General features: G+C 40.6%; 1 protein-coding gene across 1 annotated transcript in view; it reads left to right on the top strand.

Moving 5' to 3' along the window:
* plxna3 (plexin A3) overlaps window positions 1-24710 on the top strand; it is a 243431-nt gene that overhangs the window by 99450 nt on the left and 119271 nt on the right. The window contains exon 5 of the mRNA XM_051653449.1: window positions 4557-4657. Within this exon, the coding sequence (XP_051509409.1) occupies window positions 4557-4657 (101 nt within the window). The remainder of the gene's footprint in view (window positions 1-4556; window positions 4658-24710) is intronic.

Here is a 24710-nt window from a genome sequence, read left to right as displayed (position 1 = left end):
CAAATGCTTAACAAGTGTTATTAGAAGAAATGATGATGTTTCACAGTGGTAAACACTCGACTGTCCCAACATTTTTGGAGCATGCAATCATCTGATTTGAAATTACTGTACATTTAAAAAAAAAAAAAAAAAATTCACAGGGTAAAACATATAATGTGTAATTGTAGAGCTTTCAATATAGCAAAGGGTGATTATAATTTACAAATCACTCCTTTTTGTTTTTATTAGCATTTTTAATACTGTCCCAACGTTTTCAGAATTGGAGTTATATATCTAATGTAGCCACCAAAAGGTTTCCAGTATTTAACGAAATCCATGTTTTCATTATGAATTAGTGACGTGCTGACCTACAGATTTCTCCTCCATAGATCCATGAAGTATGCATATGGGTATCATAGGTATATTGGTTGGTTTGTTGGTCCATTGGGTCGAATTGCATTCTCACTACAAGTGTGTAGTCTTAGACCGATTGTTTTCGTGCAGATTCCATTACGATTGCAGTGTTCAGCAAAAATGTTGAAACAAAACGAACTAAGGGAGAAAACACAGCAGGTTCCAAAACAAATGCTCGAAAGGAGCAAGGTATGAAAACGCCCTAAATTTTAACCTAAAATCCTGATGTCAACAATAAAAAAAAAAAGTCCATGGCCATGTTATGCGTCAACTACCCATGTACATTAGCACAGTGCAAGACGCTGGCAGTAATGCTATCATTCATGAGAACTGCTTTGTTCCGGGAGGTTCCCAGAGATTCAGGGAGGCACTATATACACGAGTGTGGGACTAGATTAATAGCGTCTCTCTCTCCTTCACCGTCTCACTCCCACCAAAGAGTCACTCATGTGGTAAAGCTCCACCGTTGCACTCCAAACATCAACATTTGTGTTGAACTGAAAGGGACGTTAAATCATCAGATGGCCCTGAACTGATCGATTAGTCTTTTTGCTGATTAAAAGCTTTTCTATATGTTCAGATCATAAACAGATAGATTTGACTTATTAAGTTTAAGCCTTTGGCTCACATTTTCAGATTTACAAGAAGAGATTGCTTGTTTATGACCCTAGACCTACTTAGAATGATTAGTTCTCATCCAAAGTCAAAGGTGGATATTTATGATTACTGTAACAGTATAAGGACAGGCAAGGAGGAGGCGGGAATCTGCTGAACAGTCAAAGTAAAATTTAATGATATAAATGAACTTAAAACAACATAAGACATAGCGAACAGACACACATGCAGCGCAGCCACGTGCGCCTCTCTCTCTCGAACTGGCGCCTCTGGCTCATCTTTATCCCCCTCCTGGCTGATTAGCCAGATTCAGGGCAGCCGTGTGTCCTCACAGCCCGTCCTTCTCCTCGTCACATGTATTTTGCGTGATTGGGTCACAATGTTTTTCCATGACGCAGTGGACCTTGTTTAAACCTGTATTTAGCACCGTTTGGAATCAGTTCACCCTAGAAATTAATACCAGGATATGGGCTAACATAAGCCATTTTTTTTCTCCTTAGCATTTGAATTTTAGAAACACCTTCTATATTTTTAGCCATTTAATCTAATGTTCATATGTTACCATGTGATACACGTGGAGACACTTTTTCCTTCCATTCAGCTCTGCTAACTATAAAAAGGGTCGTCACTGATTACCTCATTCCACGCTGAACATTTCTCCCTAATTCAGAATCGTTGTGAGATCTGTCTGTAATATAACAACGGCCTCTGTGCTTTATGAAATATGAAATGTGAATGAGTGGCAGAGTCTCAATAATTCATAGTCTACACTGACCGCTGGAGTTGCTGAATTTGAATATTTCATTTGCAGCAGGTGCACAGATAGGTGAGAGCGTATTTGCTCAAAATGGCCCGCTGCCATTCCGCGCCTTCAGATGTGTGTCATTAAAAGGTCAGTGAATGCCAAGTTTTCAGAGCGGTGTCATTATTTACCTTCCTGCTCTGCAAATCACATCGGTAGTGCAGCCATTTCTTTGGAGATAGAGAGGAGAGATAAAACCTTTCATTTATCTAACATTTTGTTCATCTATCAAAAACTGACAGTCTTAACTGCGGCTTTCCTGACGGCATCTACTGAGCGCTCATAGAAATAATTTTCCTATATGTTTATATGGTAACCAATAAAAGGAGATCCAATGATCTCCGTGTGTCAGTGTCTGTGTCAGTGCATTTCCATATGTTAGCCAGGCTCTTGATGCTATGTTAAGCAACATTGACGTGAAATGGCATTTGGAATTCATTTAAAGGATTGTTCCAGGTTCGATACAAGCTAAGCTTAATCAACAGCATTTGTGGCATAATGTTGATTACACATAAATTTTGTTATGAAAGTTTTTTATGTTCTTTTTTCATGTTCATTTACGTGCCATCAGATGTCTGGACTGCATTATAAAACCGTGCATTATGCATAGCTATGTGGTAGAATAAATTAACCAAGTAGACTACACCTCACCCAATCAGACTGAAACACCACAGTGTTGAAGAGCCATCAGCTATTCTGACTTGAGAGGCTGGGCTGTGTCCCTTTTGGGTGGGGGTGTTTTTCCCCAGCTCTTGTTTTTCCACTCTAAACTCTAATCTTGCCAGCGATCAAAGGCGATTACAACTCCTTGGAATGAGCATTTTTAGAACTTGTGCAGCATAGGCGCTTTTCAAAAACAACTACTTTTAGGTTCTGCGCCTTAAGTAAGCCAATCATCGGGACTGTGACAACCCACACCAACTTTGATCCACACACCACTCTTTTAGATTTAATATATTCATGTTATTTCTGTCCTAGACCACCCACTCTCTCCGACTCCCTATCATCATTTATATAAGCTTATATTTTTGGGCACAGGAACGGGCTGATGCATTCTAATAAACCATCCTGTTTGGCAATGGTGGTGGTTCTCCCATGCAAATCATCACATCTGCAGCTATTATAATATTACTGTTCCCTGGACATGACGTTCTTTTATGAGTCTCTCCTGTGCTGTTTTGTAATATTTTCTTTCTGCATGAGTCAACTTTGCTGGAACTCTGGCGTTCGGAAGCGTACAGATGCGCCTGAGAATTTGGCTCTGTTTTACGGACTGTTCGTTGTATCGTTTTGTACAGAAAGGCTTGAATGTTTGAAGTGTTTACAAACACAGCTGAATTTGTTTGCTGCTGAATCCCGTACATGTGTAGTTCAGATGGATGACGATAAGATTAGCTACTGTAACTACTGTGTCTTATGGCCGTGTGAGTTTCAACCAATGGGAGGACAGGGATCAAGTAATTTAATGGCTAAACCTGATTGTATGGCTGTGAAATAGACACATTAAAGCACCAACCACATTGTAGAATCAAACTTACGGCCTTCATATAGGGGCAGAAGTTCTAAATGCACAAAAAGAAAAGCAAAACCAATGCAAACTGTCCTAGAACTCCCACTTTTGTTAAGTAAAAATCTCAAATAAAGAGCATCATTGATTTAATACTTAAGTGATGCTGTAAACCCTGATATTACACCGTATCAATTGTTTTTTAATAGCTGTGCACACAGCATATGCACATCGATGGATGGTCCTTATACTAAGACCGAAAGTTTCCCCCACTACTTAGTGCAGGTTGCCGGCTTGAACAGGGCCATGACGATTCGCTTTCAGGTCGGAACCGGTGGTAACCTGCGATAGGCGCAACAACCAATATTACAGTCCTATTATAAGGGCAACAGCTCCCTTTTGATTGCAAATCCTTGTCCTCTGAATGCATTTATTTGTGAAATTAAAATGACAGTAAGATGGCTAATTTCAATTAATTGTCTCAATAATCTCCCTATTTTACCAAAATTTCGGGGGGGGGGGAATTAGGGGCAGCGAAAGGTACACAATTAGCGATATAAACACATTTCTGTATGGAAACGGCTTAAGGGCAGATTTCTTTTGCGATAAGCCAAAACTTATGCGACAAAGTGTTTTTTTAAGCATGACATCATCACACACACCATTTTTATTGATAAAAGGCCATTTGAATGGAAACAGGCAGAAGACGGCAAATTTCGCAACAATTTTTTTACGCATTTTCACTTTGTCGATAACAAAACAGTGGATGGAAACTAGGTTATTGAGACACCGTTTTTGTCCAGAGAAAACAAAGCTTTTCGAAAACACTCTCTGGTGTAAATTTAAGGCCATTTTTTTAGTATTACTTTTTTTCTCTATTTTATTCTCTAAACCTTTTGATCCTAAATTCTAAGCTTCTGAACTATTTGTTAAATATTTTAATACATTATTCTCATTTTCTAATTGACTATAAAAGGGTGGGCTGCTTCCTTTTCTGGTGTTTACAGAGCCTAGCGCTGTCACAAAGACAAGTGTGATTTCTCAGAACACCTATTTCAGCAATATCTGTCAGCTAGTAGGGACATTTTATGTGTGCTATCCTTCCACCCAAAAAAGCTTACACCACCTTTAAACATTTATACGTTTTATTTTTATTTATATCACTTGTAGAGACGATATGTTTGTGTGTGAAACTGTTTGTGTAATTTGAGGTTTATGAATGTGTGTAATGTGTTCCAGGTGAGTCGTCTGGTTGTGGAGAGCTGCTCTCAGTACAGCACCTGTAGCACATGTCTGGGCTCTGGAGACCCTCACTGCGGCTGGTGTGTCCTGCATAACAAGTAAGTACTTTTTTTCCTACAGTAGACTGAAAAAGTTACTGTGCGTTAAAATATGTTTGCATGGATGAGCATACAAAGATAAAACTTGCGTATTGTTACTGTTGATTACCAAAATATTACCAATATGATAAACGTTTATTAATAATAACTTTCTGCTGTTTACGGTTGGTGCATGAATATAGAATATGATTGATGTGCATTCACAGACGTGCATATATATCGTCTGTAGAATTGCACCAGAAAACTAAAAGGCTTTGAAACGCTGCATCTGCGTTCATTAGAAACTCTGTTGTACTTTAGAGATTCAGGCCACGTCCACACTAGTCCATTTGAGTTTTCAGTTTCCTGATGTCGTTGTTTTCCAAAGTATGTGGTTATGGAGAGCATTTTCGAAAGTCTCGTTTTCCATTCTTGTGTGGATGAGAGAAGTAAACATAGCAAAATCAATGCACTTTCAAAGTTTTTTCTGCGCTTTAGCATGGACGTTGTCTCAGTGAAAACCTGCTTGAATTCAGTTCATAAAATTCTAGAGCTCAGGCAGCCAATCGGAATCCTGTGTCGCTGGTGGCTGCCATTTCATCTACCTCATGCAGGACTTGGCAGGTGTCAGCCCTCCCCACATGTTCCCTGCTCTTTCCTCCGGTCGCTCCCCAGGCAGCAGCTGGTCACAGGGGCTGGTGATTGCCGTCAGGCGAAACAGGAAGTATCTGGTTATTGCTGGCTTACTGCCACCCCACGTTGCCTATCCCCCTGTCATCAGAGCTCTCGACTCCATCCTGTAATGCATGAACTCTGGTAGAACTCCTGTCAGAGAGTGGGCTGCGTTCAGTCAGAGCCGAAGGAGGATGAACATGTGTGATCGCAGAACATGCTCCTTAATTTATGGAGTGTTAGCTGGAAATAGATGGTAAAGGTTTTGACAAAAGTATGTGCAGACTAGTCAAGACGGGGGCGGTGAGCCCTTGGGATACAGATCGTCGTTGAAGCCCTGGAAGCTCAGATGGAAACGAAACACATTGTACAGATTTCGCAGATGAAAAAAGACAAATCAATGTCTCCTAGCGAGTGAAACCATGTGGCTTTGGTTTCCTTTCCGTTAACACAAACTGGAACCAACTGATTGAATGGCTGTTAAATGGAAACTTTACAGCACCAAGTACACAGTAGAATCGAACTCGATCAATCTTAAATCTATAGCCCCTAAATTGACACTTTACAAAAATAAAAAAATAAACTTGCAGTGTGCAATTTCTGCTGCACCGAATGGAATTCGTAAAATATTGACCCTGTTTATACCTAGATTCAGTTTCAGGTAATCAGATCACAGGTGGTCAGTGCTAATTACAGGTGTAAGTGGGGTCCAAAAAATTTTGTGATCCGATCACTCACACCACATTCGGAGGGAGTCAGAAAGGCTTGTGACTGCATTTCTTTAAAAGTGGAAATTCTAATTGCCTGATGCATCCCACACAGCAGTGAAGAACTGTGTACTCGCTTGCCAATCAAACAAGGGTTTAAACTTTAGGAGTTATATGCCAATTTAAATGAAGTTAACTGTCTGATCAGAAAATTTTGAAAAGTGTATTCAGATTTATAATTTTCATATACACCGATCAGCCACAACATTAAAACCTCCTGCATAATATTGTGTAGGTCCCCCTCATGCTGGAAAAACTGCACCAACCCGCATCTCAAAATAGCAATCTGAGATGATATACTTCTCACCACAATTGTACAGAGCAGTTATCTGAGTTACCATAGACTTTGTCAGTTCGAACCAGTCTGGCCATTCTCTGCTGACCTCTCTCATCAAAAAGGGTTTCCATCCACAGAACTGCCCCTCACTGGATGTTATCTCATGATTGTTGGTGCCAGATGGGCTGGTTTGAGTGTTTCTGTAACTGCTGATCTCCTGGGATTTTCACACACAACAGTCTCTAGAATTTACTCCGAATGGTGCCAAAAACAAAAAAACATCCTGTGAGATTCACATAAGCCTGGTGTCCTACTCTCCACAAGACGGCAACATAAGGTTTTAATGCGATTCTGAAGTGAGAAGTGCTGTTATCAATGCATGGCGTCACACTGTACACTTGTGGCATCAATAAAAGGGGTTGCTGATGCATCGTATATATATATATATATATATATATATATATATATATATATATTCAGACTTATTATAATATATTCATGATTTTCAACTAGATATTCAAGACTTACAACTATATATTCAGACTTATAGTAGCCTACTAAATTTAGTATTTATAACAATATATTTTGATTTTCAAATATATATTCAGAACAAGGTTTCCGTTAGCCTGTAATTACCGGTTTTTGACCGTTAAAATATCATAATGTCCGACATTTTCAAACATTGTCAGACACAATGTCCCATGTAAATATTAGCACGATGCGTCAGCAACCCCTTTTATTGATACCACAAGTGTACAGTGTGACGCCATGCATTGATAACAGCACTCGCTGCCACAGAGGTTTAAACTTTCCTGAAGCTTGTGGAGTTCTAATCCGCAACTATCCCACACACTAACATAATCAGCCTGCGTTATTCCCATTTTGCTTCTCACTTCAGAATCACATTAAAACCATGCACTGCTGTCTTGTGGAGAGAAGGACACCAGGTTTATGTGAATCTCAAGTTGTAGAGAAACACTGGACACATTTGACTTCACTTTGGCAGCAAAGTACTTTTGTGTTATAAAAAATCGGAAAAAAGAGCCAAGGTAATTAGCCAAGAGAAATTATGACATAACCTAACAATTTGTTATTTTAATATTTATTTATAAATGAAAAGATATGTGGCAAATTGCTGTTTAGTTTAGTTTTGCCCCATTGTTCAATGTTTTTTTTTTTTTTTTTTTTTTTTTAAACGGCTGTTTTTGTTTTGTTTTTGTTGATATAAAAAAAGTTATAGTGAACAAATGTTTATCGATCATTTGTCTTGAATGTGTCATAAATTAGCCTGTATCGCATTAATATGCATAGTCCATCACATTTACATTGCAAAATAAACACTGAAATGAGATGGACGGATTTTTTTCAAGTTTTCCGGCAAACTTTTTCATTCCCGGACACGTTGGCCGGCACCAAAATTTCTTAGCGGAAACTCTGATTCAGACTTGTAACAATGTATTCAGGATTTATAACTATATATTTGGATTTACATCTATATATTCAGATTAACAACTATATATTCAGGATTTATAACTATTCAGATTTATAACTCTATATATTCTGATTTATATATTTAGATTTACATCTATATATTCAGATTTATAGCTATATATTCAGACTTACAGTATTACAATAATTTCAGGATTTACAACAATATATTCAGACTTATAGCTATATATTCAGACTATTAACTATATATTCAGGATTTACAACTTGATATTCAGACTTGCAACTATATATACAGACTTATAGCAATATGTTTAGTATTTCTAACTATATATTCAAATTTGCAACCATTTATTGACATATAACAAAACATTAAGGATTTATAAAATATATATTCAGTTTTACAACTATGTATTCAGATTTACAACTATATATTCAGGATTTATAACTATATTCAGATTTATAACTATATATATTCAGAATTACAGCTTTGTTCGGATTTAGAACTATACATTCTGAATTTATTCATTCAGATTAATAAAAAATATATACTCAGAATTTATACAATTACTGTGTATATACACAAATTGAAACCAGAGTCTGAAAAGTTTGATAGTGCCATATATACACAAAGTTATCCGGAGGTAAATGATAAGGCAGCTTTGTTCTGCCTTCCTGGACTGCGAAGACATTGTCAAAAAGTCGGAAAAAAACTCCCATCCGATTTATTGTCCTCCATCGCCATACCTTCAGCGAGATAAAGATCTTTAATTAAGATGTAAATCTGGGATTGATGGAATAATTAGTGCAAGCCTTCGCCGCAGCCGTTAGAAAATTACATTTGTTTGCATATTAATGGCATATCCCCAGACTTTACATGACCTTGTGACAGCCGCTGCACACCGCAATTAGCAGCAGATCAAGCAATACAACGGATTTAATGGCCAACGTGTTTGTCAGGCACAAACTTGCACCCAGAGTAACATGGGTTGTGGACACCTCAGGATTCTGCCATTTCTAAATGTGCCATCTCGGAGAGTGCATGACCTTTGACCTTAACCGTGTCACTTTCAGTTGTCAACCAGCCGGGCTTTCTATATTCATGCTCAGATGACAGACGCTTGAATGAAAAAATGTGTCAGATTGAACGTAGGAGTATGACAATACATTCATCAGTGACAAGCGGTTGGGTCATTGCTGTCTGCTGCATGGCTTTTGTGCTGCTCAGACTGGTGCAACTTTGCAGTTGATAGAAACTGTTTGCTTTGACAGTGAAAAGGCGACCTTGAGACATTGGCACACAAGTGTCTCTCTCACCCAGGGCTGTCTAGTCTGTTTTATTAAATTAAAGCTTGGGAGTATTTGAGTATATTAACTCAGGTTTCATATTACATGGTGGTTGTTTAACTCCCAGTGCTTAATGATACAAAAAGTGACCTTTTATGAGTTCCTATTTTAACATAATAAAGTAAAATATTGCCTTATAACTCATAAATGGTTTATACAGTATTGCATCAGCAGCATAATTAGCATAGGTCAGAGGAACAAGGTTTCTATCCAAAATAATTGAGCTATCTTTGAAATCATGCATGTAATAATGTCACTTATACAAAGACATTAAAAAGTGGTCTGTTGGTTATCAGGACCATTGCTTTGTTAGAGCATTGAATAGAGGGTTTCAAAAGTAATTACTGTGGCCTTTCGCACTGAATGGGTTTCAGTGGAATTGGTGGCTCATCTGTGTATGAAAGTTGTATTGGTAATATTTAATTAGCTAAATATGTTTTATATTCTGAAAAAAATGTTGATTGCCTGCATGATGCTAGGGTGTTGTGGGTGGTTACCAGGGCATTGCTTGGTGGTTGCTAGGTGGTTAATTACTGGCCCTAGTAGTCAAAAGAGTCCCACCCCCAAGTCTCTATGATATTCTGGTCTCTATATGTGGCTCGGGTCATTCCTTCAATGTAAGTCTATGGGATTTTTTGCCAGTCATCTACCAGGACAAAATTGACAATCTGATTGCTAAAAAAAAAAAAAAAACAAACAAAAAAAAATAACAGCACATTTTCCACATGGAACCAGTAACTAGTGAAATTGAAGGAAGAACAACTGTAGTGTCATTTCGAAAAACAATCTTGCCAGAAAGGTGTTTTTGAGTTTGTTGCGGTGGTTCAAAAAACAGCTTGTCAAAAGAAACTTTCAGAAATACTTCGGCAGATTTGCAGAGTTGGTGCAAACTTGCCTATTTCTGTACGATCTTTTGTGTAGAGACATTTTCCAAGACCATATTGTGTGTTTTTTATTTTTGTATTTATATACAGTGTATATATATATATATATAAGTCTATAAAACACAATAACAGATGGTAACCGGTGCATATTATCAAAGACTTTCTAGCAAGGTAGTCCACTCTCGGCCATCTTTGGAGCATTCCCGGGAGGCTATTTCCAGTCATGCCAGTGCAGCTCCTATCTACTTGAATGGGGAAAGACTGAAATCTCCAAAACGGTTGGTCAAGATCAGAGAACATATTTCAAATCAGCAATAAAATCTGATAATATTGGAATCATAAATTGTGCTTCTTTACCTCATATTATGCTAAAGCATGCAATTTTCCCGTCTTGTATAGCTAATGCGCATGTGCGTTAGCGAGTTGATTGACAGGCAATGTCTGTATCTAAAAGGTGATTGGCTCTCTTACCTGTAAGGTGGGACTTCCTTTCTACATGTGTTGACTGTTGGTGCTAGAGCTTCTCGGTTGAGCATTCCAATTTCTCCCATTCATTTAAATAGAAGTGGCCCATCTCTGCTAAATAATCTCTGATATTATGGCCATGTATAGCGTATTAGCATTTGCGCCATGACTGCATGATTTCAACATGATAAATTACACATTATCTACTGCATATGTATTACCTTACATCATCACTGAGTGGTTAAAGGGTCATTTACCAATAAGGTTGTTTGTGATGATAAGAATTTGAAACTTTTAAAAATCTAGTTTAAAACACATATCAAATAGAAATGTAATATTTGTGTCCAATTTGGTTAAATGCATTTTTGAAAAACATTTATAGCATTTTGTACAAAAAAAAATCTTTTTTGACTTTAAAAATGTCATGTGGTGTACCCAGCAAGTAGAAGGAATTAGGAAGGAAGTGCTTTCCTTGTACCTTGAAAACACGTGAACACCACTTATTAATGAATAAAAAAAAAAAAAAAAAAACATTGTTAAACACATTTTTTAAGGTAATTTTATTTATTTATTTATTTATTTATTTTTTTGAGTCAACAATATTAATAAGTTTTCTCAGGGTTACACCACATGACCTGAACAAAATGTGCCTTTTCATAAAAATGTCAAAATATCTGATATTCTATCAGATAAACTTTATACTCAGTCACTCTTTTTTATGGTTTTCATCAACATAAATAACAAAATGGCAACGTACATGACATGTTGGTTACACAACATGACTTTGATTTGGTGGACAGAAGTTTTTCAAATATTAATAATTTTTTCACTGCTTATTTTGTAGGAAATACTAATGTCAATATTTTTTTTTTTTCCAAGAATATTTCAGCTTTTAATGAGACTCTTTTTTAAAAATTATTATTTTTTTTATTTTTTTTACTGTCTCTGGATGGTCACACCACTTGACAATTTTTACTTTTACCTCCTGAGACCCCTGTGTGACTGCTGTGTGCATTTTCCATTTCCCTTTTTATTAGCACCTAATAATCAAGCAATAATAATAATAATAATAATAATAATTATATATATATATATATATATATATATATATATATATATATATATATATATATATATATATATATATATAATTATTATTATATATATATATATAATAATCAGTGTTCATGACTCCATCATAAGAAAGAGACTGGGCAAAAATGGCCTGCATGGCAGAGTCCAAGACGAAAACCACTGCTGAGCAAAAAGAACATTAAGGCTTGTCTCATTTTTGCCAGAAAACATCTTGATGATCCCCAAGACTTTTGGGAAGATACTCTGTGGACTGACGAGACAAAAGTTGAACTTTTTGGAAGGTGTGTGTCCCATTACATCTGGCGTAAAAGTAACACCGCATTTCAGAAAAAGAACATCATACCAACAGTAAAATATGGTGGTGGTAGTGTGATGGTCTGGGGCTGTTTTGCTGCTTCAGGACCTGGAAGACTTGCTGTGATAAATGGAACCATGAATTCTGCTGTCTACCAAAAAATCCTGAAGGAGAATGTCCGGCCATCTGTTCGTGACCTCAAGCTGAAGCGAACTTGGGTTCTGCAGCAGGACAATGATCCAAAACACACCAGCAAGTCCACCTCTGAATGGCTGAAGAAAAACAAAATGAAGACTTTGGAGTGGCCTAGTCAAAGTCCTGACATGAATCCTACTGAGATGCTGTGGCATGACCTTAAAAAGGCAGTTCATGCTCGAAAACCCTCCAATGTGGCTGAATTACAACAATTCTGCAAAGATGAGTGGGCCAAAATTCCTCCACAGCGCTGTAAAAGACTCATTGCAAGTTATCGCACACGCTTGATTGCAGTTGTTGCTGCTAAGGGTGGCCCAACCAGTTATTAGGTTTAGGGGGCAATCACTTTTTCACACAGGGCCATGTAGGTTTGGATTTTGTTTTCCCTTAATAATAACAACTTTCATTTAAAAACTGCATTTTGTGTTTACTTGTGTTATCTTTGACTAATATTTAAACTTGTTTGATGATCTGAAACATTTAAGTGTGACAAACATGCAAAAAAATAAGAAATCAGGAAGGGGGCAAACACTTTTTCACACCACTGTATATAATATTATTATTATTACTTTTGAGTGTTTTCAGACCTCGAATAATGCAAAGAAAACAAGTTCATATTCATTTTTAAACAACATAATACTAATGTTTTAACTTAGGAAGACTTCAGAAATCAATATTTGGAGGAATAACTCTGCTCTTCAATCACAGCTTTCATGCGTCTTGGCATGCTCTCTACCAGTCTTTCACATTGCTGTTGGGTAACTTTATGCCACTCCTTGCACAAAAATTCAAGCAGCTCGGCTTTGTTTGATGGCTTGTGGCCATCCATCTTCCTCTTGATCACATTCTGGAGATTGGACCGCCATGACAGGGTCTTGATCCGGTGGTCCTCCATCCACACCTTGATTGACCTGGCTGTGTGGCATGGAACATTGTCCTGCTAGAAAAACCAATCCTCAGAGTTGGGGAACATTGTCAGAGCAGAAGGAAGCAAGTTTTCTTCCAGGATAACCTTGTACGTGACTTGATTCATGTGTCCTTCACAAAGATGAATCTGCCCAATTCCAGTCTTGCTGAAGCAATCATCACCGAATTTCAGAGTGAGTGCGAGACACTGTGGCTTGAAGGCCTCTCCAGGTCTCCTTCTAACCATTAGATGGCCAGGTGGAGGATTGGTGATGATCTGGGGGTGCTTCAGCAAGGCTGGACCTCCACAAGTCTGATTCATCCTTGGGAGCAATTTCCAAATGCCTGAAGGTACCACATTCATCTGTACAAACAATAGTACGCAAGTATAAACACCATGGGACCACGCAGGCATCATACCGCTCAGGAAGGAGATGCATATTGTCTCCTAGAGATGAACGTAGTTTGATACGAAAAGTGCAAATCAATCCCAGAACAACAGCAAAGGACCTTGTGAAGATGCTGGAAGAAACAGGTAGGCAAGTATCTATATCCACAGTAAAACATGTCCTATATCGATATAAATTGAAAGGCTGTTCAGTAAGGAAGAAGCCACTGCTCCAAAACTGCCATAAAGAAGCCAGACTACAGTTTGCAAGTGCACATGGGGATAAGATCTTGGCATCATGAGGAAGGAAAATTATGTAGATATATTGAGGCAACATCTCAAGACATCAACCAGGAAGTTAAATCTTGGTCGCAAATGGGACTTCCAAATGGACAATGACCCAAAGCATACCTCCAAAGTTGGGGCAAATGGCTTAAGGACAACAAAGTCAAGATATTGGAGTGGCCATCACAAAGCCCTGTCCACAGTCTGACAGAAAATTTGTGGGCAGAACTGAAAAAGCGCGTGTGAGCAAGGAGGCCTACAAACCTGACTCAGTAACACCAGTTCTGTCTGGAGGAATAGGCCAAAATTCCTGCAACTTATTGTAAGAAGCTTGTGGAAGGCTAACCAAAATGTTTGACCCAAGTTAAACAATTTAAAGCCAATGCTACCAAATACTAACAAAGTGAATATAAACTTCTGACCTACTGCGAATGTGATGAAAGAAATAAAAGTCTCTACTATTATTCTGACATTTCACATTCTTAAAATGGTGATCCTAACTGACCTAAGACAGGGAATGTATCTACAGTTAAATGTAAGGAATTGTGAAAAACTGAGTTTAAATGTATTTGGCTAAGGTGTATGTAAACTTCTGACTTCAACTGTATATAGAGATATGTATTGTAACAATATAAGGATGGGCAAGGACGAGGCGGGAACCGGCTGAACAGTCAACATAAAGGTTTAATGATATAAATGAACTTAAAGCAACATAAAAAATTAATGAACAGACACACATGCAGCGTGGCCGCGCGCGTCTCTCTCTCGAACCAGCGTCTCCGGTTGCCCTTTATCTCACTTTCCCGCTGATCAGCTGATTCAGCGCCAGCTGTGCTCCATCACAGACCAGTCACACCCTCCTCCTCATCACACTCCTCCCCCGCCAATTCAGGGTGGGGCACCACCGGAGGGAAGGCGTGGGGAGAGGGTGAACGGAGACACAGAGAGAGGAGAGTACTTGCTCGCCGGCTCCTGGACGCGCTGTCGACCGGCCCTCAAATGCTCCTCCAACCTCTGGCGGACGCCAACTCAAAAATTAAAAGATATATGTATATAAATATATAAATGTATGTATATATGTATATGTATATGTTTTTTTTCCGTCAAATTGTTTATTATGTTTCCAGGAGTGTTGGTTATTCATGAGTTTGAGATGTTACAGACATTACAGCTGATTTTCTGTAAAGCTGAATAAATAATTCATACTGCCAACCATGTTAAAATAAAATGTAGCTTTATAAAATTCTGAATCTATGTACTGATTACCAGTGTCCCATGTCTGCCAAACATGTTGAGTGGTCCAAACATCATCTGCAGCCTGAAACTGAACTTTTGGTTGGATTTTAGGATTGAATGCTCATAGCTGCATAGAAAGCTGTAGGATATTCCTTTGCTCCCTTGCTCCCTATTTAGGGAATTACCTAACCTACAGTGTGCTGTCACTCTGCCCTGGTCTCAGAATAGTTCAAAATGCACCTTATTTTCATACTAACTCCATATAAAGTCTCTGAAAGCAACATTTTTCAGCTTTTGGATGAACCCATTAATTCTCAATGTGAAAGTGCATAGTAAATATATAGGAATGCATTAACTAATGTTAATGAATAGAATCATATTGTACAGTGATAACAAAATAAAGTATAATAACATTTATATTAAAATGAAGTGAAATGACCCACAGAGTTGAACATTTTTCAAAATAACAAAAACAAAATTCTACTTTTGAGGAAATGCTGTGCCAATTTCCACTTATGTGGACATCATGTTTATCACCGTGCTGACATGCGAAAAATGAACAGATTTTTTAAAGCGGCATATCAAATGAAACTAGCGTTCAGTGAAAAAACTTAGATATTTCTTACCAGAGGCACTTCTGTTGGCACTGCGTCCATAGGAGCGCTTCAAGGAAATCAACGGCATGCTGTTGTATCATGTGATTTGGTACGGCAGAAATGTAACCCTTAAATGACAGTATAGAGTCTTTTGAACAGTATTTAGTCAGTTTTTATTCATTTAAATTATGCGTTGCATATAGCAAATCCAAAATACAATGTCCACGCATGTGGATGTGGGGGTCGCACGAGGTTAAGCCCCAGAAAAAATATCAAAACATAGAAGAGGTGTGTTCAAGTAATTGTTTTGTGTGAATTACATATATGTACCCTAAAACAGCATCTTTTACTGATCTCATATATATTTTATTCATAGAACGAGGCATGTAGTAATTGATAACACGTTGTTTGACTGTTTTGACCTTCTTTGTAGCTCTGAGCGAAGAACAAAGAATAACGTTGCTGTCAGTGTGTCGGACCCTCCAACAAGCTGCACGATTTGAGGTATCATTCATGTCCATAGCACAAACTGCGCAGGACAAGTTACAGTTAAGGTTTATTACTTAGGGTTAGGGATTTGAACAAACCCCTAACCCTAACTATGATAATCATAACCCTAACAAGCATAATGGAGATACATATTTTGAGGCCCTCCTTCAATGTAAGTCCATGGGCTCTTTTAAAATGCTTGATTCAGTCCTTTTTTTGGAGCAGCTTAATTTCTTGGGTACAATATAAAAGTTTGCAGTTCGAAAGCTGTTTCCTGTTTCAAAGAGATAAAGGTAGCTATATTCTGATTACTTTTGCCCTGCTTGGTAATTTCTAATTACAGGCAGTTTTATCTAGGAGAAATTCTAGTGAGAAGAATAAAATTGGATATGGTGTTAGTCCACAGATGGATTAAAACAGACGTTTGGATTTATGGTGCTGTGTTTTATATAAAAGAAAGTTTGAAATGGAAAGGAGTGCAAAAATACCAAACTTAAGATTGTCTCATTAGGATTAGTTTCATTGTTTGTCTCATGCATCAATGCCAGCAAACATGAAGAGCTATCAAAATGTGCTTGCCACTCCCATCTCAACATAACAAGCTTTATAATTACTAGAACGACTGCTCTTAACCTTTTGTGTTCGTTTTTGCAGCGTCACAAATCCTAATAACCTCTGTAGTGGCTGTCCTGTGGATCTATCGTCTTTTATCTGTACTCAAAATGTCTGATAATGACTGGCACACCCCATGGTTTTGTTCAGTGGTTATCTTTTGTTGACAGACAGTACCTTCTCAATATATTTCATACAGTGTTTGGACCTGCAACAAATCTCAATTTCTCCAGATGCAAAGATGCCATTCTTTGCCTCGTGTTTTCGCTATGATATTAAAGCTGTTCAGCATCTGTGTTGAGCAGATGTTTTGGTTATATTATAGGCTGACCTTGCTTATCATCATAAATGTAGCTTTTTTTTTTTTTTTTTTTTATCACAAAACGTATGGTGAATTTGTTTCCAGACCTTTTCTTTGAAGCAAACTCATGTCTGCTGATATAATTATGAGCAATAAAGGAATAGTTCACCCAAAAATGAATATTCTGTCATAATTTAGTCACCCTCATGTCTTAGGCCACATCCACTCGTTTGAAAACGTATTTTTCAGTTTCCTTATGTAATAGTTTTTCAAAGTATGCGGTACTGGAGAGCGTTTTCGAAACGCTCAATTTTTGTGTGGAGGAAAATGCCGTTAGTGGGGTTGAGAGGTGTAAACGTAGAAAAATAAGTTTTCAAACGAAAACGTATTGATGTGGATGTGATGTGGATGTGGCCTCAGGGGCCATTCACATCGAACGCATTGTAGCATGAAAAAGACACGGCAGCATGTCCAGAGCAGAACGCAGGTGTCTTGCAATGTGTTTTTAACAGGTCTTTTTGACATGACACGGTGGTCAAAGACCACATGAGAAACAACGATTTGCACTAAAATAGTTAAAGGAATATTCCAGGTTTACTACAAGTGAGCTTAACTTGTATTGAACCTGGAATATTCCTTAAAGTTTAATAGTTACGTTTACCTTTGTGCGATGTAATTCCGCTGGCGAAGAAGGCGTGGGCAGATATTGAGTGCAGGTGAAACCAGCAAAAAACTAATTGCTAAGCAGCCTCTTTTTAATTCTGCACTTTAAACTCTGGGAGAGTGAAGTTAAAAAGAAACCCGTTGGGTGTGAACAGCCCCTTAGTATTTTGTCTTGTATTCCAGTAGAAATATCTATACATCCTTAAAACAAGACACATTTACTTATGAACAAAGCTTGCATTTAGCGCGGTTCATGCTTTAAAAAACAAAAACTGTTAGCCAGTGGGTAAGAACATTTTTTTTTTTTCACTTTGTTTTACATTTATTTTTCTTACTCCATTTTTTCTTGTTTCAATCATAAACGGGTTTATTTATTTATTTATTTATTTATTTTTTATAGATTTCTCTGAAAACAAGACTTAAATTTATTCTCCTTCTCAAGTATCTTGTTCTAAGAATGTTTAGAAATGTTTGCATAAGACCAGGCAAAAATACTGAGTAAGAAAATTATTTTTTTCAGTGCAGGTCGCCAGTCGCATGTTGATTCCTATGTGAGAGCCTCTATGACAATCAGTAAGGGGAACCAATGGATATGTAGTCATAAAGAGACTGTTCCATGAATAGAACATTAATGAATGCTGAAGGAGACTCGAGAAAGCTGCTAACAGCGTCTGTAGAGACCTGCATGCTAGAGTCCGCCCTTAACAAACAGTAACTTAACTAAACCCTTGACAGATCCATCACATCAGATAAGGAAACATGACTAGACCCACAGTACCCTTCTTACCAACAATAATAGCACTACTAAAGCTTTTAACCACAGTTCTTTTTACCCGACAGTGTACTACTAATTTTCCCGAATCCACGAGAGCCCCTCTGCATGAATGGTAATACAATACAAACTCCACAGAATGGGGCTGATTTGAATTACACTGCAAATCCATCTTCCAGCTTCCTCTCGTTGCCATGGACACAAACCATTTCCAGGGGTACACTGTGGTTTTTATGTTGTCACTCCCCCATCCCCCCCACCCCACGCCCTCTTGGTCTCTCTCTGGTTTGGCCATGTCATTGGCTAGAGGCTAAAGAGCCCTCAGAGAATTGAACACAAAGCAAAGACAACAAGTAGAAGAAAGAGATGCAGGTCAGAGCCGCCCCCCATCTCCTCCCTAGCCAAAAAATGAGTATGCATTTGGCAAGGGTTGTGTGTGAAAACCTATCTCTCATGGCAACAGTGCCTAGCGCCTTCCCCTGAGGAGAGGAGGTACTGGCAAACAAAAATTAGGAGAATGCAATGAAAGGCTTCAAAAACATGAGGTTACATATGTGTTTAACGAAACTGGGACACACAAGGCATACGGACGTTCTTTCTGTTGTTCAACCCAAAACGAGGTCAGAAATTTCTTCAATACGTCAAACATCAGAAGCTTTAAAGGGATAGTTCACTCAAAAATAAAAATTATTTTATTGAATCACCCTCATGTGATAAGCATTTCATCATACGCGATGTAGCTAAAATACATTCTGTCCAATGCTAGAACGATATTCAGCAGATATTTTTGTGATGTTTACTGTATCATTTAGAATGAATGTGATTCTACTCTTTCATGATGTTTATTAAATGTTTTATACACTGCCTGACCCAAAAGCAGTCACAGTTTGAATTTAAATAAGCAGATACTTAAGAGCCTGTGATTGGATCATTATTGAAGTGATTAATATGTTTCAGTTGGCAACAATTTTTTTAACCCTTATTGATGCAGTGTGTAGCTTCTCATTTCTTAAACGACGTATCCTATGGTCGTGGAAAGGATGTTACTGTGTTTTAGAAGGGGCAAATTATTGGCCTGCATCAAGCAAAGAAAACAACTAAGGAGATTGCTGAAATCACTGGAATAGGGTTAAGAACTGTCCAATGCATTATTAAAACCTGGAAGGATAGTGTTGAACGGTCAGCTTTGCTGAGAAATGTGGTCGTAAAAAAATCTTGAATGATCATGATCAGAGATCACTAAAATACTTGAAGTCACATCATAAAAAATTGACAGTAGAACTCACGGCTATGTTTAATAGTGAAAGTAAGAGCATTTCCACATGAACCATGTGACGAGAACTAACAGGATTGGGACTAAACCACTGTGTGGCCACAAGAAAGCCACTTGTTAGTGAGGCTTATCAGAAAAAAAACTACTTCAATTCGCTAAGGACTTTAAAGATTGGACTGTGGAGCAATCGAAAAAAGGTCATGTGGTCTGATGAGTCCAGATTTACCCTATTCCAAAGCGATGGGAAGCGCGTGAAGTGATGCACCCGTCATGCATAGTGCCCACTGTACAAGCCTCTGGAGGCAGTGTTATGATCTGGGGTTGCTTCAGTTTTTCAGGTCTAGGCTCAGCAATGTTGGGCGGCAATAAAATGAAGTCAGCTGACTACCTGAATGTACTGAATGACCAGGTTATCCCATCAATGGATTTTTTATTCCCTGACGGCACGGGCATATTCCAGGACAACAATGCCAAGGTTCATCAGACTCAAATTGTGAAAGAGTGATTCAGGGAGTATGAGGAATCATTTTCACACATGAATTGGCCACCACAGAGTCCTGACCTTAACCCCACTGAAAGTCTTTGGGATGTGCTGGAGAAGACTTTATGGGGTGGTTTGACTTTCCCGTCATCAATACAAGATCTCGGCCAAAAGTTAATGCTACTCTGGATGGAAATAAATATTGTGACATTGCATAAGGTTGTCGAAACAATGCTAAAGGTGGTCCAATGAAATATTAGAGTATGCAACTTTTTTTTGTCCAGACCGTATACAAATATGTCACTTAAAATAGAAGGTGATGCTTTCCATCTGCTATTCTCTTTTACAGAGATCTTAGCAATGTTGAGGGCCATTCACTCCAAACATGTATTTGCATCTGTCTGCACTGTTTTTCAATTTGCAACATCTTGCATAGGAGCACTGCAGTTGTTTAAAAGCTGTGCCATGTTAAAAAGAATGTCAACTTTTAAAAATGCACAAGCATTCGTTTTCTGTGTCTAACTTTTTTTTAGGGCAAGAACCTGTTTGGTCTGAAAAGCCCCTTAGTCATAGTAACTGGGTAGAAAGTGCCATTACTTCAGTTAGTATTTCTATTCTGGTTCTAAATGTTTCTGAATGGTGGAAATCACTGACGTCTTAGGGATGTTAGGGGCTATTCACACTAAATGTGTTTATGGATCCATCTGCACTGTTTTCCAATAATTTTTCTGTGTAAACATGCATTTTTTAACCACAGAAAATGTTTGGTCTAAACAGTCCCTTAGTTATGCTATAACCGGGTAGAAGATGTAATCATTTCACTTTGTCTTTCTGCTCTGGTTCTAAATGTTTCTTAAAGATGGAAACCACAGACATCTTAGCAATGTTTAGGGCCATTCAAACCAAAGATGTTTATGCATCGATCTGCACTGATATTTTTTTCCATGTAAATGTGCTAGACGGACATTCTTGACTGTTGCGCCTCTGTGTCTGGCTGTTTTTTCAAGTCTAGCGCAGGATCGGCATGTTTTTTTAGACGTGTCAGGTTAAAAAGAATGGCAACTTTTAAAAATACATCTTGAGATACCTGCATTCTGTTCTGTTTGTAGAGTTGCATCTATTTTTTTTTTTTAGTTATGCTAACTGGGTAGAAAGTGTGATTACTTCACTTGGTATTTCTACCCTACAAATACCAAACAAGTTTATGCATCCATCTGCAATGTTATTCAATTATTTTTTATGTAAACATGCACTAGATGGTTATTCTTGATTGTTGCGGCATATCTTGCTTTTTTTAATTTATTTTTTATGTCTCGTGCAGAAGCGCCAAGTTCCCTATCTGTCACTCACTCGACGTTGTGTCGATGTAGTGACACTAGGGGTCACTCTTGGGAGCCCGAGACACCTCTGGTCTTTGATAAAAGGCCAATGAAAATTGGCGAGTGGTATTTGCATGCCACTCCCCCGGACATACGGGTATAAAAGGAGCTGGTATGTAACCACTCATTCAGATTTTCTCTTCGGAGCCGAACGGTCATGCTCACTGAGCTGAATTCCCACGACTGTTCATTCACCTCTGCTGGATCTGACGGTGCATTTCAGCGGCTTCTCCCCCCTCTGCACTCGTGCAATGCAGAGAACGCCCGGGGTGCTTTGGCAGAAATAAAAGAGTATATTTCACTAAAAGAGCGGCACACACGGAACGTATTTTTAAAGACGCGTCTTTTTAAAGATGCTTTTCTGATTGTGTGTTATTCCTGGTTGTGCTCGTTATCTCTCGCCTTCTGACGGTCATGATCACTGTCTTTCGTGTCTGGGCACTGCTCACGCGGAGACAGCATTCGTGGATGGTCATGTTCTCATTGTGAGGACATGTCCATGGCAACGATGCGGTCGTGGCTCGCCTTCGTAAGAAAGCAAGTCACCCCAGAGGCTCCCCACCTCGGTCCTTTTACCCACGGGTATGAGGCCAGCGCGGCTAGCACTGGGGGTGATTTGGAGACCCCAATGGGACCGCCTCCGCCGGGTATCCCCCCACGGACCTCCCATTCCCCAGCACGCTCATCTGCCCCGATCGGGCTTCCGGATGAGTCCGCTGGCTCTTCTCACGGCAAGTTCGACCTCTTATTCGGAGCCCGCGAAAGTGGTGAGCTCTCGAGCGCAGCATTGGATAGCGGGCTAGTCCAGTCGGACGCGGAAGTCTCAGCTGGGCTCCTCCCTTCAGGGACGATTGCCCAGTCACAGGCTGACGCAGAGATGATGACATGCTTTCCCGGGCAGCCGCAAGCGTCGGCTAGAGTGGAACCCTCTGCTCTTCCCTGAACCCTCGCGGCTCGATGATTGGTTCCTGGGCTCATGGCACCGCTCAAAGCCACGCCCCGCCCCGCCCCCGTTCCTTTCTTCCTGGAAGTGCATGAAGAGCTGACAAGGTCGTGAGAGGCACTTTTTACTGCCTGGTCCCGATCTTTTCAGCTTACCCACCCTCACTACCCTCGATGGTGGGGCGGCCAAGGGCTATTCGGCAATCCCCCGGTGGATAAAGGCACTCGCGGTGCACCTATGCCCGCAGAGCGCCGCCACCTGGCACGGGTGCTCAAAGCCCCCGTCCAAGTCGTCTCTGACGGCCAAGGCCTACGGTGCCGCTGGACAAGCCGCCTCCGCCCTGCACGCCATGGCTCTCCTGCAAGTCCGCCAAGGCGCTAAAGGAACTGCACGAGGGTAGTTCCACCCCGGGATTGATGCAGGAACTGCGCTTGGCGACCGACCTCGCTCTCCGAGCGTTACGGCGTGGTCTCTCGGGCAGACGATGTCCACATTAGTGGTCCAGGAGTGCCAACTTTGGCTCAGCCTGGTCGAGATGGGTGAGGCCGACAGGAAACGATTCCTTGCTGCCCCCATCTCCTAGGCTGGCCTATTCGGTGACACCGTCAAGGACTTTGCCCAGTAGTTCTTGACGGTGGAGCAGTAGACGGATGCTAGCCGGCATATCCTGCCCCGGCGTGGCTCAAGATCCCGCACCCCGTCTACTCGTCGCCAAGGGTGTCCCCCTGCGGTGACTGCACCGGCTTCGCTGCAGCCAGCCCCTTTGGCCCGGCCCCGGCATGGAACCCACCGCAGGAAGCAGATACCACCCATCTCGCGGCCGCCCAGAACCCGTGAAAGGCTTCAAAGCGCCCTTGAGACGGGCGACCCAGGGACGACGAAACCCGCTGCTCTGGAGCTGGTAAGCTGACCTCTCCATCTTTTTGTTACCTTTTGCATTTAATTGCGCTGCATGCCCAAGTGGCTGCAGTACTCAAGAGTTCAGCAAGAGCACTTTCCTTGCTCCCTGGGTCACGTATCCAGTGTGCACGGCCGTCATCACAACCACCGTCCACCACTCTATTTGGCATGTTTGGTGCTCCAGCGGTGGTCTCCCGCCCCTGAGAGCCCAGCTGTGGCACAAATCCGCCCCCGATGTGACAGTCTCCACGGGTCACGAGGACAGGCCTCTTCCTCCCCCGTCCCAGGCTGTTCCAGGGGTGGTCACAAGGAGCCAGGTAAGTGCTTCGATGTCCTTAGACTCAGCACGGCCACGACATGGTGTGGTACCTTGAGCTCCGCCCCACCACGAGGCCCCACCTGCCGGTACGTCCAACGACATTGTCCCTTTGGTCCCCCTTGCGCGGAACTTGGACGCGTGGCTTGCGCTTTCCAATCCATTCCGATGGCTGGTCCGGAGCGTCCGCCCAGGTTCAGCGGTGTCCACTTCACCTTGTTGAGGGACGAAAACGCTGCTACCTTGCGCGGAGATCGCTACCCTCCTACGGAAGGGCGCTATAGAACCTGTCCCTCCAGCCAAGATGAAGAAGGGGTTTTACAGCCGCTACTTCATCGTACCGAAAAAAGGCGGTGGGTTGCGGCCAATCTTGGACCTGTGAGTACTGAAGTGGGCTTTACACAGACTCCCGTTCATAGATGTGGAAGCAAAAACGCATTCTGGTGAGCATCCAGCATCAAGATTGGTTCGCGGCGGTAGACCTGAAGGACGCGTACATCCACGTCTCGATACTTCCTCGACACAGACCCTTCCTGCGGTTTGCATTCGAGGGTTAGGCGTATCAGTACAAGGTCCTCCCTTTCAGCCTGTTCCTGTCTCCTCGCATGTTCACGAAGGTCGCAGAGGCAGCCCTTGCCCTGCTAAGGGAGGTGGGCATTCGCATTCTCAACTATCTCGACGACTGGCTAATCTTAGCTCACTCTCGGGACATGTTGTGCGCACACAGGGACTTGGTGCTCTCACACCTCAGCCGACTAGGGATTCGGGTCAACCGGGAAAAGAGCAAGCTCCTCCCAGTTCAGAGCATCTCTTTTCTCGGTTTGGAGTTGGACTCGGTCTCTTTGACAGTGCACCTCACGAACGAGCATGCCCAGTCGGTGTTGGTCTGTTTGAAGGCATTCAAACAGAAAACAGCAGTTCCACTGAAACTTTTTCAGAGGCTCCTGGGGCATATGGCATCCTCAGCGGTGGCCACCCCACTCGGGTTGATGCATATGAGACCGCTTCAGCACTGGCTTCAGACTCGAGTTCTGAGATGGACATGGCGCCGCGGGACACATCGCGTAGTCATCACGCCGGTCTGTCACCAT

The sequence above is a fragment of the Myxocyprinus asiaticus genome, chromosome 24 (genome assembly GCF_019703515.2).
Source record: "Myxocyprinus asiaticus isolate MX2 ecotype Aquarium Trade chromosome 24, UBuf_Myxa_2, whole genome shotgun sequence".
In the NCBI taxonomy this organism is placed as follows: Eukaryota; Metazoa; Chordata; class Actinopteri; order Cypriniformes; family Catostomidae; genus Myxocyprinus; species Myxocyprinus asiaticus.
The sequence above is the reverse complement of the archived record's forward strand: the minus strand, read 5'-3'. Positions and strand labels throughout refer to the sequence as shown.